Genomic DNA, 18057 nt, shown 5'->3' on the forward strand with positions numbered 1-18057 from the left:
GTCAGAAAAATACTAAGTTGTTCATATTTAAAAGTTGAACTAAAGTTTTGCTTGTAGATTTTAAATGTAACTCGATGAGATACATCAAGACTGCAAGCATAAAGAAGTTGAACTTGAGGGAAAATTTTTGTTTATTAGTGGAGCTGCACAAGGGAAATATATAAAACTTGGTGTCTTTGTTACATTTCTAACTTGTATATAGTAGGCTGATGGTTTCTTATCTGTTTGTTCTATAATCTCCATATAAACACATACAAGCATGCATTTCTCCCTGTTTTGCAGCTTATGTTTCCAGAGAACATAGCATGTGTAGGGGACAAGCCTGTTCCTTTCCTATTAGCTTCTCTACAACCCACACAACCTTTTACTAATGCAGTATTATTCCTCCAGTTGAATAAAGGAGAGGCTACTTTACACTTTATTAAAGTCTACCTTGTCCAGAAGCAGTGATGCCCTCTCAGCATTGATTACTTGCTCAGCTTCACTCCTTTTCCTTCCTTAGAATTCTGCAGACACCCTGGAGTTCATGTGCTTTCTATCATCTCTCATCTTAGCTAGGTCTTCTGACACAACCTACAGTGATCTATTCTTTCATTCCTCCCTAATATTTAACAATATAAGCAATGTAAGCAAGGTCTTTCAACACTATGTGTTCATAGCATTGCAAGATACTTTGTATGTGCTCAGTGAGTAATCTGTTATTTGCTTAAGACTTGTTAATAAAATCATTGTTTAAAAGGTATAGCAACATAATTGATTTTCTTTCACCCTGAGTGTATTTTAACCAAACAGAAGACTTCTTTCTGAATGAGTTTGTAGAATGCCATTTATTCTGATACTATAAATATATAAATAATATTTCGAGATTCATTCAATTAATTCAAAATTAATATCTTACAGATTTTATCATTTTATAACTATCTTTTTAAAAATAGGTAAATATTTCATGACTTTTAAAATAAACATGTCAAAGGTATTTTTATTGTTAGTTGATTCTTGATACTATAGTCCATGTATAATTATCTAAATTATTAGAAAGCATTTTAAGTTTGTTTGAGAGCCATAGTGAAAATTTTCATTTGTAGACACAAATGTTAGTTGACATTAATATGCAAAATAAAAACATGAAAATATTATAAAGAAAATTGATTTCTAATGGGTTATTGCTTGATATAGAATAGATTATTTCTTAGCTGTATTTGTAGCTTTTAATACTAGGTATGTAACTTTAAATTTTAATTTAATTTTAGTTTTAATTTAAATAGCTCTAGAAACTTACACAGAGATATTGGAGTTCTGAACACTGAATATGTATCTTCACAGTTGTCCCTATATAATCTCAACTTTATGGTATACAAGGAGACAATTTTTACTTTATCTCTACATACTGTTGAAACGCTTATATATCTCAGCAGAGTCTGTGAATGAAACAAACATGACCTATCGAAGATTGCTACGACAACATTAGAATGTAGTACCAATTATATTTGAGATATTTGAACCAAGAGTAAACATTCTATTGAATCAAGAAGCCATTTCCAAGAAGGATTTTACTACATTATAATTTTAACAACTTACTTGTTGTAGTTGCTGTGATGTTCAACTTCCCAGACCCTGCCACAGTAAAGAAAGTGGTGAACTATCTACCTCGAGTTGGTGTGGGAACCAGTTTTGGATTACCTCAGACAAGGTATTGTGTTATCTGAAAATATGAATAAATAAAAGAAATATTCTGATTAAAGTCTTGGTAATTAACATGTATTACTATTTGTATTTGTTTTGAAATGTCTCCTTATGATTTTTGTTTCTTAATCAATGATGATTGTTAGAGTTGTGTTATATTTAATCAACTGAACCATAATAGAAAAAGGTTCAGTATCTCTAAAAGAACATATTTGCAAATACTATAAAAGTTTCTAACTCTCCCCAAAGCATTTGTGTGTGCATGAACACACACACACACACACACACACACACACACACACACATCAGAAAAGTTCATTTATGCTTCTATATTTTAATCAACATGGCAAAACCCAGAAAGATAAATAATATCCACATATTATTCAGATGCAAAGTGGAGTGTTGCATGCAAAGAATGTAAATTGGTACAGGTACTTTGGAGACTCTGAAAACACAGTAAAACTTAGGATCAGCAAATCCTACATGCCCTTTAACCCAACTGTGTTAGTCCTGGATATAGGTCCCGCAGAAATACCCATTCATGTTTACCACAGTGTACCTAGCATTGTTCATACGAGTACTGTGTATGATAGGCTCAAACTGAAAACAAGTTTACTCATAGCAGGAAAATATGTGATATACTGTGTTCATACAATAGAATCTATTCCAGTGAAATGAGTGAAGGTTTGTCTCATGTAGCAGCAATGATGAATTTAGTGATGGAAGCATTGACTCCAGTGCCTAAGGTTATTGTCAGGACACAAACTCATTTTGGAGAGTGGTAGTTCATGAGTACCTATTAAGGAGGATTATGACACGTAGGTATATTTGATATAGTCTCATCGAGAACATACTTTTCTGTTATAGAATGAATGCCTTGAAGGTCATTCTTAATTCTGCTTCATAGAAAGAACTACTTTTTTTTATTGCAATTAATTTTTTTAATGGTTCTTAAACCTTTTTCTCGGCATACTTAGGATAACCCATAATTTTGGGTTGAAGTTTTTTTTTTTTTTTTTTTTATTAGTCCTTAAGTGTTTTTATCAGGGCCCTATTGTTATTTTTTAAAACAATGTAAACCCAAACTTAGAATGAAGAAGAAAACAAGGTCCAATGCCGAAATAAGTAATATAGAGACCTTAAAATTCTAAGAAACTGTTAGTGAAACTAAGAGTTGGTTCTTTTGAAAAAATTAAAACAAACACATAGAACTCCCTAGCTATAAGGAAAAGGGACATTTAAACATCCATGGCCATAGAATAGATTTCCTCATATACTGTTTGCTTTCTTCCGCCAGTACTTTCCAGTTTTTATTACACAGTATATCTCATGGTGTAGGGTTTGGGAAAGTGGAGGAGTCTTTTCATTGAGGGTTAGTAAGTAAGCTATGTTACTCCTAATTTATTTGCTGCTAACACAGCTGAATCAACATATTTAAAAGCTGGTGAAATGCAAACAGGAGTTTTTCCAACTTTGTTGGAAAGTGTTTATGAGTAGAAAAGAGCAGTTTACTTTTGGCATTCCTGTTTTGCTGAGTTGAAGCATTTTATCTTACTCTTTTTCTGGTGCTTGGAATCAAACCTAGGTTCTCGAGCATTCTAAGCAAGCATTGAACTAGTAGGCCATATCTCTGCCCTGAGCTAGTACTTATTTCTGTTTATTTCATATGTTATGGTAATATCTTGTCACAGATGCAGTTGATATGTTCTGTACAAACAAAGGCCAGGTTTAAGTAGGAGCTTTCCCTGGAAGTAGGAATCTTTGTCGTCTGCCTCTCTGTAGTGAGCCCCAGTTTCTCAGCAGTCTCTTTATCTGCTATTCATAAATGAGTACACAACATGGGAATAGCTTTCTGCAGAGCAAGCTCCCAAGAGAAAGCCATGCCGAAGCCACAGAACTTGATGTGACTGCCGTTGACAGTAACCCTGTCATCTCTGCTGCATTGTATTCACCTCCAGTAAGTCTCCAAGGACAGCTCAGCTCCCAGGAAAAAGTTTAATACCAGTTATTGTAGACTTTTTAAATGCCTCAGCTTATTATTTCTATATGAACATAACAAAGCCCATGTCATTAGATAGTTCTTTTACACTATCAGAATTGATTTAAACTAGATAATACCATTTGTGAACAATTCCATGGCAGGTCATGACTCACTAGAGGAGTACTTACATAGCATAAGAATGGCACTGGGTTCAATCCTTAGACCAGTATATCTATTTCTATATATAATAAAAGCCTTTTCTACTGATAATTATTTTACACAAAATGTAACCCCCTGTAGGTGTTATACCTGGTACTCTTTGTAGTGTTTTATAACAGTCAGTGAAAGATAAAGGTCTTAATTCATTCATTAATTTCTGAAATAGGTTTTTAGCCCTTGAATTAAGTCAGAGACACTGAGAAAAATACAGCATGGACACCCCATTGTCCATAGATGCTCCAACATATATGGGAACCCAGGTAGGTGTGGAGATGGGTTTCTTCAGATAAACTGATTAAATGAATTCCAGTGAGACTGTTACACTTTATCTCAAGAAACAGAACCAGTCCCTTATTGAAGGAGGAGACAGTTTCACAGAAGCCTAGAAACAAGCAGAGCTTTTATTGTTCTGGAAAAATATTAAAGGGCAACTAATGGTGGCACCCAGTGACCTAGGAAGACAGGGTGGAGTAGGAAATAAGAGACTGGTGCACAGTCCAGTGACTAACAGAATGGCAATGGAGAGAGGCATCCTAATTTGAGAGTTATAGGAAATAGAACTTGTCAGATTTGGAGACTGGTCATAGAAGTTAGATGTTCATTGTGTCTTCTCAAGTCTCAGCCTGGGCTCCTGAAGTTAACTGCACTAGAGAAGCAATGATTGTAGAGGGCTCTCATGCTTTTCTCTTCATGGTTGAGATTATAGGGGGGAAACAGAGAGAAGATAAGCTTGGTTTTAGTTATAATGAAATTGAAACCCAAAAGAAATGCTCAGTCATAAATGCTAATAGGAAATTAGATTCTAGAACATATCTAAAACAATAAGTAGAAACCTGGAAATTGTCCTTTGCATGAGATTAAAGAACCACAGTAGGGAATGATTTCATCCGTAGAGACGATAATGGCAAGAGGAAGTAGTGCTGCATCCCAAGGATTGTCACCATTAGTTTCAAAACTTACAAGACCATTGTAATTAAGACTTTTTTTTTCTTTTTACAAATGTTAACTTAAAAGCAAGTATGAAGGAAGGGAGGGAGGTAAAAACAGAACCCTTTCCCCTCAACAAACAAAAAATCTAAAGTACAGATCTAGGAGAATGTGAAGTGAATGAAGTGTTGGTAATATTTCTGTACAATTAGATCTGACAGGAAGTCAATCAGACAGAGGAAACAGGGCCTGTTGCATTTCACAGCTGCGGTTTAATGTGAATTCACCCACTCAATATCCACAAGCTGTACTTAGTTAATAGTAATGAACAAAATTCTGTTGTTTATAAAATTTTCAGTTTAGGTATAATAACACTGCAGTTGAGGACATTATACAAAAATGTGTGACTTAACAGCCAGTGACTTATAACTTTTCATGCTGTGGATTTAGAATATCTGACTTTGTAGGAATATGGGCCATACATGCACAATACTAACTGTAAGACTTAATATCAAGTTATTCCATAAGCCCAAAGGTTTCATTCAGGAGTCATTTAAGTTTTCCCACCCACAGGAAGTTTTTTCTTGTCTCAGCACTTGACTTTTTCACCCTTTACTGGAAAATTAGCCAGGAAAACACATCGTATATCATTGGTGCCATAGTTACTTTTCTGTTGCCATGACAAAGTACCATAACAAAGTACATAAAGAAGCTTTTAATTTGGGTTCTATTTCCAGAAGGTTAGATTACATGACCATCATGGTAGGCAGCATCGGACAGTAAGGCTTTTTGCTGCAGTAGTAGCTGAGAACTTACCACAGGAGGAAACAGAGAAAGACCTAATTGTAAGAGGCATGGGCTTTTAGCAACCCCAACCCCAGTGACACATCTTCTTAAACAAGGCCACACCTCCGGACCTCTTCCAAATAGTTCCAACAACTGGGGACCAAGTATTCAAATCTCTGAGCCTGTGGGGCCATTCTCATTCAAACCCCACGGAAGGTTCTTAGCTACCTTACTGTGAGGCTCTAAAAGACAAGCAGGGAGAGAGCTTTTCTCACCTGCTTCACTGCAGCATAAGAGAGACTAGGTTTGGAGTTTTGGTCTTTCAAGGGGCAGCCATGCTCTGCCACGGTTCTTGGTGTTTGTGCTGCTCCTGTGCCTAGCAACTCTCTTCTCATCTGAGGAGGGCAGTGATTCGAGACCTGCTACAACAAAGCTGCAACAGATTAAAACGTGTGGGATGTGACTAAAGCAGTGAGGGAAATTTCCTACTTTAAGCATCTTTATCTAAAAAGCAGAAATCTTGAATCTCAGTCTCCTAAGCTTTCTTCTTTAGAAAACTTAAGAGTGACCTAAATTCAAATGTAGTGGAATAAGATGAGTGATGATTATAACATTAGAATGTGGAACAAACGTAGTAAAACACCTCCTGACTCATTCTCTATGGGCTCTGCACTTCACAACCAGAAAACACAATTATGGGTCAGTAATTCTTATGGACATATAGACAAAATCCTTAACAAAAGTTACCACAGCAAATTCAGTAGTATGGGTAAATCATTATCAAATAGCTTAGAAAATCAGATAGGTTTAAGTCTAGAAATATATATTGCTTTATATACAAAATGGCCAAAACCTCAAAGAAAAACATTTGGCAATTTCTGGCATATATTTGTAAACTCTGGACTGACTAGCAATAAAAAGGTATTTCAACAAAGTAATACAATCCTCTCTACAGAACAAAACAAAAATTTAAAAAATCACCAACACAGCAAACACAGGGCATATTAGAATGTGTCCACACCACAGAAAGATTCTCAGCAGTGGACACTGAAACAGGAGAGTCATTTCCCCTTGAATAACACATACAACACCCAGTGTGTGTGGCATGGGTGTGTGGATCATTTCTGTATTGCTTGTTCGAATACTTAGCAGTCCTACTACTTTGGAAAAGAGTTTGATGGGTTAGTAAACAGTTGAAGAGAAATATAATCTACAGTTCAGCAACTCGACCTCTAAGAATCTCTCCAAAGGAAATGAAAAACACATTCATTAGGTGACGTGTATATAAATGTCCACAATAGCAACAATCACAACATCATAAAACTAGAAGCAATTTAAGTGTTCATGAATTATAAAAAACATAGTTTCTATATTCAAGAATATATGAAGACAATATAATACTATATGTCAATAAAAATGGCTAATTATAAGATCATTTTGTTTGGCTTTAAAAAGAAAAAAAACAAAACAAACAAGTGACTGTGAAAACTGCTAGAAGAGGTCAGCGCCATGTGTGACCACGGGAAAGGGACAGAAGGGCTAGGGTATAGGAAGTAGCCTGCTCTTGGCTTTGAAGTAGGATTTGGAAGGGAATTAACTGCAGATGCAGAGAAAGTAGTTTTGTTGTAAAGAAAATGCTATGTAGTGGCTTGTGCTAATAATGCAAAACTGTAAAATTGTGTAAAGTCTTTGAGTTCTATACTTGTAGAATGATTGTAAGTTTTGAACTGTGCCTCAGTAAATCTTTTCAATAAGTAATTGCTTGGCTCTTGGTGGTGTTAAAAGCCACAAGACTACTTACTGATCTCTGAGACTTGGTATCACATGTTTTAATTGGTCCTGTACATCCATCCCTCACCCCACTCTTGTTCTCCACTCCTTCCCTGCTGGCCAATTGTATCCAAGTACCTACATTTTTCTAACTGGGTCTTCTAAGGAACTACATTAAACAACAACAACAACAACAAAAATCTCAATAATTCCTGTCTTCATCCTATCCTACAGATTACATGGACTTCTCTTTTTCCCTTGTTACGGGATCTGAGAAAATAAAATATTTTAAATTATAATGTATATGTTTAATCTTTAAGGGCTGTTTTATAAAGCTTATAGACATGTGAATACAATTTTATGCATTTTGTAGAGTCATTGATCATACTGTTTTAATCAGCCTGTATATAACCAGTGACAAATATTACAGTGACATTATGACTGCTTACAGTGAGCAGAATGTAAACAGTATACGTATTGCTAGTACTCATTTGGTATTTTTTAATTATAGTTTGAAACATTGCTAATATTCATTGATCTGACATGGACACTAATTTTCAGAATTATAGGTTTCATTAAAAATATTGAATGAGTACAGACAATTTATGATTTATTATTATAGTGTAATTAATATTTTTACTTTTATCTCAAATTCTTTTCTTTGTAGGCGTATTTCATTAGCCTCTCCACGTCAACTCTTTAAAGCTTCAAATATGACTCAGCGGTGGCAGCACAGAGAGATTTCAAACTTCGAGTACCTAATGTTTCTCAACACAATAGCAGGTAAATTAAATGAATGCATGTCTTGGCTTATTTTAGGTAATGAGTGTCTATTGTGATATATTGTGATATGCTTAGATTATTTTTGGTATCAGCATAAGTAGGTTATCTTTATTGCTGTTTGAATATCTTATGAAAGTAGATTCCTAATAAAGCTTGCAACTTTGCATATAAACAGGTGGCTACTTGAGAACTAAAAATTTTCAAAAAGAAAAGTATTTACAATTATATAGTGTAAAATCAGACTGCTATTAGATAGTAGAAATGAACAGTGTAAAAGTCAAAATCTGTCATGTTAGAAATAAGTTATATAATGAAACTGTAGGTATGATAGCTAAGGGAATATTTATATTAAGACCCATACATGAAAATATAAAGATTAGATATCTCTTACAAGGTGCAGAATCATGCACTATGGAACGTCATCCATTGGAACTGTTTCTTCGAAGAATAAAGTGTGTCCATACGTTGCACCTAGAGTAGGCAAACAGGCGTCTACTAGAATGACACTTGTACTTCATTTCAACAAACTCACATGGTAGTTTTTGAGGCACAAAAGACATACAAAAAGAAAACGATTTACTCCCAGAGAAGTTACTTTACTTGCCAATACAAGTACAAGTTGAATGTTTCTCATGTGAAATGCTTAGGACAGGAAGAATTGCAGGAGCTAGGATTTCTCAGGTTTGGGATGTATGCATGGTCTATGAGGTCAGCACCCGTAGTTCAGTCACTCAGGTCCAAAGTGCTCTGAAGACTGAAACTTGGTGACTGGATGCTTTGGATTTCAGATTTGTGGATTACAGATGTGATTATAGAACAAAAAAATATATAGATTTCAAACGTGTAGTAAGAGAACTTAAGGCAAAGAGCAAACAGGGCTTTCATTGGTCATGTAAAGATGTTACTGTGACAGAGGAGGTCAGAGGTCAGAAATTAGACTGTAAAGCTGAAAACACAAGCAATCACAATCACACAGCGATGGCAAATACAAAGTACAGTGTCTGGAGAAAAGTCAGTGGTAAAATTATGTTCTCAAAATTATATGTGGACATAATGCAAATTACTCCTAAACACAGAAAAGCAGGGGTATGTCGTGGTAGATTTTCTTCTGAGTTAGCAGGCAGTTCCCTGGGAACGTTTGGAAAGAGGTTGAGAATATGTGTTGTTAGAGCTATAAAAATTATCTTGGAGCTTTTAGGTAAGTTGGAAAACTGGGGTAGAGAAACTAGGCAAAGGGCAAAGTTAGGAAGCAATTACCTGTAAATGTAATGAAGGTCTTGACTGGGGAGATGCAGCTTTTACTATAGTAGCTCATAAGCAACAGCATGTGACAGACTAGAGGTAGTAGGTAAATGCGACTGGGCTGTCAGAATAGAGTGACTGGCTTCTAATCCTCATTGTGGGAGACTGATGCCATTAACAGAAGTCTAGTGAAGGATGATGATCTTCCCGCCCTGGCAAGACAGCCATGTGAAACGTCTGAAAGAGGACTCGAAGGAAGCCCTAGAATATTCGAAATCTAGAAGCAGGCCTTTGGGCTTTGTTGGCAGAGAGGAAATTGCTGAGAGATGAGATCAGCAGGGCATCTAGTAAGTAGTGAGGTAAGAGTGGAACAGGTGGGTGTGAGAGGAAAGACAGAAAAAGAACAGAGAAGGTAATCTTGGAGTCAGCAGATAGAGAAGGGGAATAAGTTGAATCTCGGGTCTTGAGAGCCCAAATTCAAAGAAAAAAGGTATTTGCTACCTGTGTTAAATGTTCTGCAAAGTAGGGGAGAATTAATGATTGTAAGCTGGGTAGTGGTGGTACACACCTATCATCACAGTACTCTATGGACAGGGCCTCTGAGATTGAGGCCGCCTGCTCTACAGAACAAGTTCCAGGACAGCCAGGCCTACACAGAGAAACTATCATGGGGATATAGGAGGGAGGCTGAAGATAAGGCTTTGCTGCTCTAGGACTCCATGTTACTTGATGGGGACTCATTTTCAAAGTAAGCATAAATGATTGATTATATAGGTGGAGTCGGGTGAAGTTTAGCTATAGAATAGATTTCTAAACTGTGATAGGAGAGGAAGATGGGTTGAGGCAGGAGGGAGACACTGAGAAATGGAGAGGAAGTATGAGTCCAATTATGATGGAAAGGAATTCCAGGGGGAAGGAACTGCTGTCAGTGAAGAAAAGATTCTGCTTGAGAAGTGGAGAAAACAGTCTTGTGAAAAAATGTGTAGTAGAAGGGCTCACATCCGTGTTTTATTAGCTACAGGAAAGCCATCTTGTAGTTAGTTAGGGGCAAGGCTTGAATAAAGTGTGAAGAATTGTGTGCACATAGTTGTAATCATGTAACTATTAACTAAAGAATTCTTAAATAGTATGGGATAGGAAGATTCACACATTTAATGGACATTTTTGTATGTAGTAAGTCAGTTAACTGAATTTAATTGAATGCCTAGAAACAGTTATACGGCAACTCTTAATGATATGGCCCACATTTCCATATAGCTTCGGTCTTCCTACAGGCTTTTTTAAATACATCCTTTTATATAAATAAATTCTTTAAAATAGAATTAATACTTTGTTTAGAATGTACACTAGCATGCGGTTAGGTATCATTAATATTTCTTTTATAGTTACCCATGCCACATGTATATTCATATACTCTTATGATACATTTTATAGTCAGTAGGTTTTTGGTAGCTGTGTTCAATTTAATGTAATTAAACTCTAGTCACTGAGCAGTCCGTACTCATTCAATGAGCTTTTAATTATTGAGATTATTAAACCAGATAGGACAGTATAAAGGAGTTACTAATATCTAAATTATATCAAGGAAGTGAGAGCTGAAGGAGAGAGAAAACGACTTCTAATGTGCTTGGTTATTTTTGTGAGAAAAATAAAAATGAAGACTATAATAGTTTGATGACATAATATCCTCTTGTTAATATTTTGTAAGATGAGGCTGGACGGAGGCTCCACAGTTAAGAACCTGTACTGTGTTTGCAGAACCCACATCAGGTGTCTAAGAACCACCTGTAACTCCAGGTCCAGGCTTCCCCTGGCCTCCGCGGACTTGTACACACACATGGTGTACTTACAAGTTTTTGTAAGACTTTCCATGTTTCTAAGTTATCCTAATAAACATCAAACCCAAGGAGAGTGAGGGAAACCTACATCAGGGTGAATGTCAATAGTATGTATAGAGAATTACTTCAATATTCAGGTGTATGTGTTATGATATCAGCATATCTTTGAGAAAGAAAGTTAAACAGTATTAATATTAGTCAATATTAATAGTTTTCCCCCTCGTAGTTTGGCTATAAAATCTTTTTAATAAAGTTTAATCAAAAAATAGGCTATAGATTGATAAACAGTAGATCCACGATCACATGCTTGCATCTTGATGGCAGAATCGATTACCCCATGCTCTCTGCCACTTCTCTAAAATGGTGACACCCAAAAAACTGGGTATGTAACGTACACAGGTTACCTCATCTTTAGCACGCATGTTTGTAAGCCTCAGTACGTCAGTAAATATGTCACTAGTTTCGAGGTAAGTATTGAAGAGCATTTGAGGTGGGCAGCACAGGAGTGGTCAAGTGTGTACCTTATCCAGAGCTTCAGTCAGGAAGGCGCTGCAGGATCTCGGGGTTGCTTAGAACAGGCATGCTCCTGTTAGAAAAATGAACTGTCGCTCACTGAAAATTGGTGAATATTTGGTTAATTGGTTGATTAGGTATCTGGCAGCAGAGAAGATGATTGACATTTTGAACTTTTCTATTAGAATAAATTCCTTCTTAGTCTTAATAACCATTATTTTGTGGCTGTGAGTGTACTCAGTGGTAGAGCACGCATTTAGCATGCTCAGTATCTGAGATTCACTTGCCATCTCTCCCCTCACTCAAAAAAGTGCATTTTATATGAAATTAAGTGAGTTTGACAGAACATAGACTTTAAAACCATATACGTAAATTTGAGTATATTTTCAGCGTTACTGATCATGTGATTTGGGGAAAGCACTGAACCTTTGCGCCTAGGTATTTTCATCAAAAAACATGTGTAATACTAATGATATCAGTTTTACTGTGTGATTTCAGAGGCCAAATGTGGTAACAAACATTAAGCTAATAACAATAAATCGCACCCAAATTGTTAGTTTTTCTCTTTACTTTTAATAATCTTTCATCTTTTGCATTAAATTAACTGTATTTTATTTCTTACCAGGGCGGAGTTACAATGACCTAAATCAGTATCCTGTGTTTCCCTGGGTCATCACTAATTATGAGTCAGAAGAATTAGATCTTACTTTGCCAAGCAATTTCAGAGATTTGTCCAAGGTAATATTTTTAGTAGTTGTCTGAACAATATTTGTCTTTCATTAAAAAATGAATTTTACTCATTTTACACAAGTTTTAAAAAATTTTAGATGCCATTTTACCTTTAATATATCTTTTTGCTTTTTAAATAAATTTTGCTATTTACCATAACATTTAAAAATACTATTATAATAAGCTGGTAACAAGTTAAAAATTGTTGTACTTGGTTTTTCATATGCATTCAAGGAAACATTGTCCTTCATTAATATCTTCTATGGGTATTTGTATTTAACAAAGCAAATAAGGAAAGTCATGAGCAGAACCCTCTTACCAAAACAAGAGACCTCCTACCTCAGGTTGCCAGGCTTGTTTGCTTCCTTTCTCCTCAGGTAGTTCCTCAACTCAAGTATGTGGATCCTCCTGTTTTATTTTTTCAGGCTGGCTTGGACTTCACTATGTAAATCAGATAAGTCTCAACTTCAGCTGAGCTCCCACAGCCTCTAGAATGTTGGGACGACACCCCATCTGGGTGGATCCTCTTCCAATCTGATTCTAACTTAGGCATTTCCTATCCATTACCCTCCTTAGATTATCACTAGATGCTGGAAGTCTTCCTGACTTCAGAGCCTACCTTCTCTGCCATATTTCACCCCTCGACTGAAGGCATTGTCTCAGTCCCCTTCCTTTACCTTCTCACAGTGCCTCCATGTCTCCCACTGTGCCTCCTCTTGTTTTCCCACTGCTCAGTAAACACATGAGAACCTTTCAGAATGTCAGATGTCTCGCTCTTTACACCCCCGCTCTCCACAGAAATGTTTTCCTGGGAAATGTTCGCTCACCCATCCAGTTTTCTTCATGGTGTCAGGACAAGGTGTTCTCTGTTTAATCGTAGGCATGGTGAACATCAGGAACGTTGAGAGTAATTCCTAGTCTTTCATAGGAAGTGCCATCAGTGCCATAGTCGACATTTCCTACTGATAAACAGTAGCATTTGAAATATGATCTTTGTTCTAGATAGCAACTTTTCCTCAGCTTCTGTAACCATCTTCATTCAAATTCTAGTTGTCACATACCTCGTATTTGCCTATTGTATTTTTGCTCCCGTTTTTCCCTTTTTCTAGAAATATGAATTCCCATAGACTCCCTGTATTTCATAATTTGTTATAATCTTACATTTTTTTCATGGACTCAGAATATATCCCAGTGATAGAGTGCTTGCCTTATGTGTTTGATCCTAGTAGCACAGAAGCAATAAAACTTTCCTGTTCTGTTTTGTCTAAGATGAAAATTGTTACTAAATTTGTAAGATGGGAAAGCCTGTTTATAGATGCCAGTTTATTATTACTTGCTATCTAGTGAATAAAATCTGTATTGGTTTGGTCTGTAAGATATACTGTTTCTTTCACCAGTACAATAGGCCCCCTCCATAATCTTATACCTTTTACTTTATTTTCTTGTTATTAAATGGGCTATCTGCTTTTGTTTTCGATATTCATTAAGATATACAATAAGAAGAATGCTGCCAGACATTATTTTCAATCAGAAATTTCTAACAGAATCCTTTATTCACTTTGAATTTGCTTATATATTATTACCATTTCTTACATTTTTGTTGTGAGAAAACCTATTAATGTCTGATCCATCTCTTCAGCCCATTATTGCCATTTCTAAGGAATATGTCATCTAATTTTTTCCATGGGTAAATATTATTTGAACTAATAGCATCATGGTTTATATTCATATATATGTAAGACTGTTTCTATGTCCCACTAGATTATCAGCAACAATTCTGATTTGCAAATTTTTGTTTTATTGATGTGCAAAGGAGGCCTGGTAAGTCAGAACAGAAAGTTATTTTCAGTAGTCTCCAGCCATATATGATCATAGCCACAAAAACATAGGCATAACAGAATCAAAAGCATAAGAAAATCCTTGTGTGGACAGGGAAGATGCTCTACTGAGGAAAATACTTCCTATGCAAACTTGAGGACCTCAGTCCAGGTCTGACTAGGTGCGGTAGCCTGACCCTGGAAGCTCAGGGCTGGGGTGTAAAGACAAACATCCCCAGTGAGCTGAAGGCTCAGTGAGACCCTGAACTAAAATATGAAGTGGAAAAGCAATTGAGGAAAACATCCTGATGTTAGCCTCTGGTCCCCAAACAGTCAAGGACATTCACATGTGCATGTGTACACACACACATGCACACGCACGTGCACCAAATCAAAAGGTTCTGTGTGTGTGTGTGTGTGTGTGTAAGTTAGTGCCTTTGTATCTTACATTCTTCAATTGTAATGGTCTCCATTTTCATATTTTGAGAATTTATGAGACAATTTTAGTTTTGGTTGGGAAAGGAGTGCTTATAAAAAGTGCTTTCAGAAAGAGCCTCAACTGCTCCTAGTTCAATAGTGGAATGTACTGTGGCTGGGAGGAAATGGAGAATTTTAGAAATAGAACTGTTTTCTCTCAGGGAAGGATTGTGGGAGGAGTAACTCGGAGGGGGCAGTGAGTGGATGTAAAGTGAATAAGTAAAATATATAATTACATTATGAATAGTAAAACCACCCCCTCTCCTGAAGATCCGCCATTCTTCAGACGATTCAGTGTCATTCAGGCCCAGGAAATAGAAATCTGCAGTGCTTGACGGCTCCGTTAATTATTAATGAAATTGGTGATCCTGGAATTAACTACATTTTTAAATGAAATGAGTGCATTGCATATTTGGAAATTCTAGTCTGTGTCTATAAATAATACCCATTTACTTAATAAAACTGCCTTATTGCTTGTAGTAGAAAGATCTCCTAAAATCTTTGTAAAATGTGTCTAAATATTTGCTTATACATACATTTTCAAGAATACATCTATATAAATAAGTTCTATGTATAAAATGATGATTATGTTAGAATTATATTAAAATCTGTCCCAAAGCATACATTTGGCCGACATTTCTGTTTGTTTAAATGAGCTTCTGAAATCCGAGTAGAGATTCTGTTCAAAGTGTAATTTAAAGCATAAACAGATCTTATCCTATTGCTAAGTAGATAATGGAGCCTGACTAGCTTTAAGATGTATCAAATTATTTATGTCCATTTAATTTCCCCAAAGCTGGCATTCAGAGCTGCTTTGACACAGAGCTGCAGTTTTATTTGATAAGCTTTCCCATGTTGCACAGGGAGTTTTCTCTCTGATGATGCATTTCTATAATCAACACCCTTCTTCTGAATTCTGTTTGTGATCAATCTTTCAGCACAGAAAAGTGTGAATGGAGCAGTGTAAAAAAATTGTCTTCTTAGAAATGCAAATTTCTAAAACATTCTCACTTCTGTCTTTGCAGTGACTATAGATTGATGTTGTCAATGTGTTGAAAAGGTTAAATCCACATCAAGTTGAAAAGGTGTTGAAAATTGCATGTTTTTATATTTGAAGAGTCATAATAGTTTAATTTATAATTTCAAAGCCAAAAAAGCAAGTCCTTGATAGAGCTCTGTCCCTTTCAAATGTCTTTCCTATGTCATCACTGGTCAGAACGAATTGACTTTATATTCTACCTACCCCTTTGGCATAATTAAGAATCACCATTTTCTTTTTGTTTTTCCTTTACAAGATGTGATAAGTAAAGTGGGCTTCCACTAACAAATGTCCTGTCATAAAAATAAATAATAGCTTAGAGGCTTGGGAATGGGATTGTTTTTGTTGTGGTTGTCGTTTTGTAGATTTTACCTGTGATTCTTTTTTTTTTTTTTTCTTTTCTGTCTGTAGTACTTCGGATAATATAAACCAGTTTTCTTTTTCCTTTTTCCCCTTCTTCTTGTTATTATTTTTATTAAACATTTTATGTTTTTGTGTTTCAAATGTTATCCCTTTTCCCCCTCCCATCCCCTCTCCCCCGTAAAGCAATTTTCTAAGAAAGAAAACTAAACACATTTTTCTGCATCTATTTCTCTTCTTTGACCTGTATGATGTTGGGATATGTAACATGAATTCTTATTACAATCTCAGGCTATGCTCCAAAAACTTGTTCTTAGACCACAGCACTGCAGATAGCCATTTATTGGAAGTTAATGAAAGTAATGAAAACCCATTCATATTGGCTATGCAATTCAAAAGGCAAAAAGACAACCAATGTAGTGTTCCACTGTTACCTGGTGTTAGGCAACCTCCTGATGTGCTGGGTGCTTGCCTAAGCGTTCCGCATGTATTATAATTAGTTTAACCCTCATTCAAATCTTTACATTTAGGTAACAAATTGTTGTCTTACAAAAGAGAAACTGAGGCACCGTGAAGACGAGAAAGCTCCATACATACCTTACATAGCTGGTGCACAGAACTCAAGTTGAAAACTATGTAAATGTATGCATAACTGGAACTGTATGTTTATAGCTGATTATATTTTAATGAAGAGACCGGCAGAGCAATAGTATAAAATGAAAGCAGTGTGTTTTCTGTCCAGTTATCTTGTTTTATTGTGCTGTATGCATGCATGTTCTGGGATGTGTTTAGGTTTGCTTCTCCCTTTGGGGGTTGGATATAGAACTTCAGTGCTGCATACTTACCTTTCTCATCTCCTGATGAAACTGATCGTGAATACAATCTCAGCATAGTAAGGCTTAGAAGAGAACCCTTTTTTTATAGAACCTTTTTTTGTCTTTGTCCCAGTATATGATAAAAAATTAAAGGTTAACATAGGCTTTTTGATTAAGACAATTTTACAAAAAAGAAAAACCCTGTGTATTTGGTTAAAAGTAGAGTACCTGAGAGTAGCATTTACCTGAATTTAACAATTATTGACTTTTTGCTGAGTATCATTGTTCACCCAGCACTGTATAATTTTTTTGAAAACAGTATGAAAACTCAGTCTTAAAGTTTGGCCACAGCTCTCTGTCATCACATTTGAATTAATTTCCCCATTGCTGAGTAGCTGCTGACTGTATTTGGTGCGTTCTCATCCCCTTTCTGCTATGGTACATTGCTGTGCACATTTTTCTGCATGAGATACTCTCTCAAACACGCACATTACTATACAGCCAACATCTTGACCTGGAATTGACTACTGACATTTAACTGTTCTTGATCAGACAGCACTTCTTTATCTCTTTACGTTTTAAGTGCTGTTTCTGACGAATGCCAGTGCTTTCAGTCTGCTCTGTAACAGATACACCAGGAATCAATATACCATCTAGTTGTCCCAGAGGGGGAAGAATGCTTTGGGTGCTGGGAATATTGCTTAAACATGGGCACAACAGCATTTACCTTGTTTTCTATTTGTTGGGATTTACAGAAACCAAAGGAATTCAAGCTAGAGAAAAGGTCTTATAGCATTAGAATAACAAATAATTGATCTTAAGTTGCTTTAAAAGTATGGTGCAGGAAAACAAATGGCCGATGAGACACACTTTTTACTCCTTCCATCAAACATGGATGCTGTTAGGTGCCATTTGATCTTAGAGATTATAGCATAAATGGTTTCCCATGATGTTTGGGAGTTGTTGTCTGGCCAAATGGTTTCAGAACATATTTTAGAACATGGCTGCTGTTTTAGCATATCATTTTTTAAAATGGGGTGCAAGTCAGATATGGTAAACATTTATATACAGCCTCCAG

General features: G+C 36.0%; 1 protein-coding gene across 2 annotated transcripts in view; it reads left to right on the forward strand.

Moving 5' to 3' along the window:
* Nucleotides 1-18057, forward strand: part of LRBA (LPS responsive beige-like anchor protein) — a 533667-nt gene that overhangs the window by 357740 nt on the left and 157870 nt on the right. For both annotated transcript variants that reach the window (XM_080915741.1, XM_080915742.1), the window contains exons 42-44: nucleotides 1588-1690; nucleotides 8034-8149; nucleotides 12368-12480. In XM_080915741.1, the coding sequence (XP_080771867.1) occupies nucleotides 1588-1690; nucleotides 8034-8149; nucleotides 12368-12480 (332 nt within the window). The remainder of the gene's footprint in view (nucleotides 1-1587; nucleotides 1691-8033; nucleotides 8150-12367; nucleotides 12481-18057) is intronic.

This window comes from Micromys minutus (assembly GCF_963924665.1).
Source record: "Micromys minutus genome assembly, chromosome: 4".
In the NCBI taxonomy this organism is placed as follows: domain Eukaryota; kingdom Metazoa; phylum Chordata; class Mammalia; order Rodentia; family Muridae; genus Micromys; species Micromys minutus.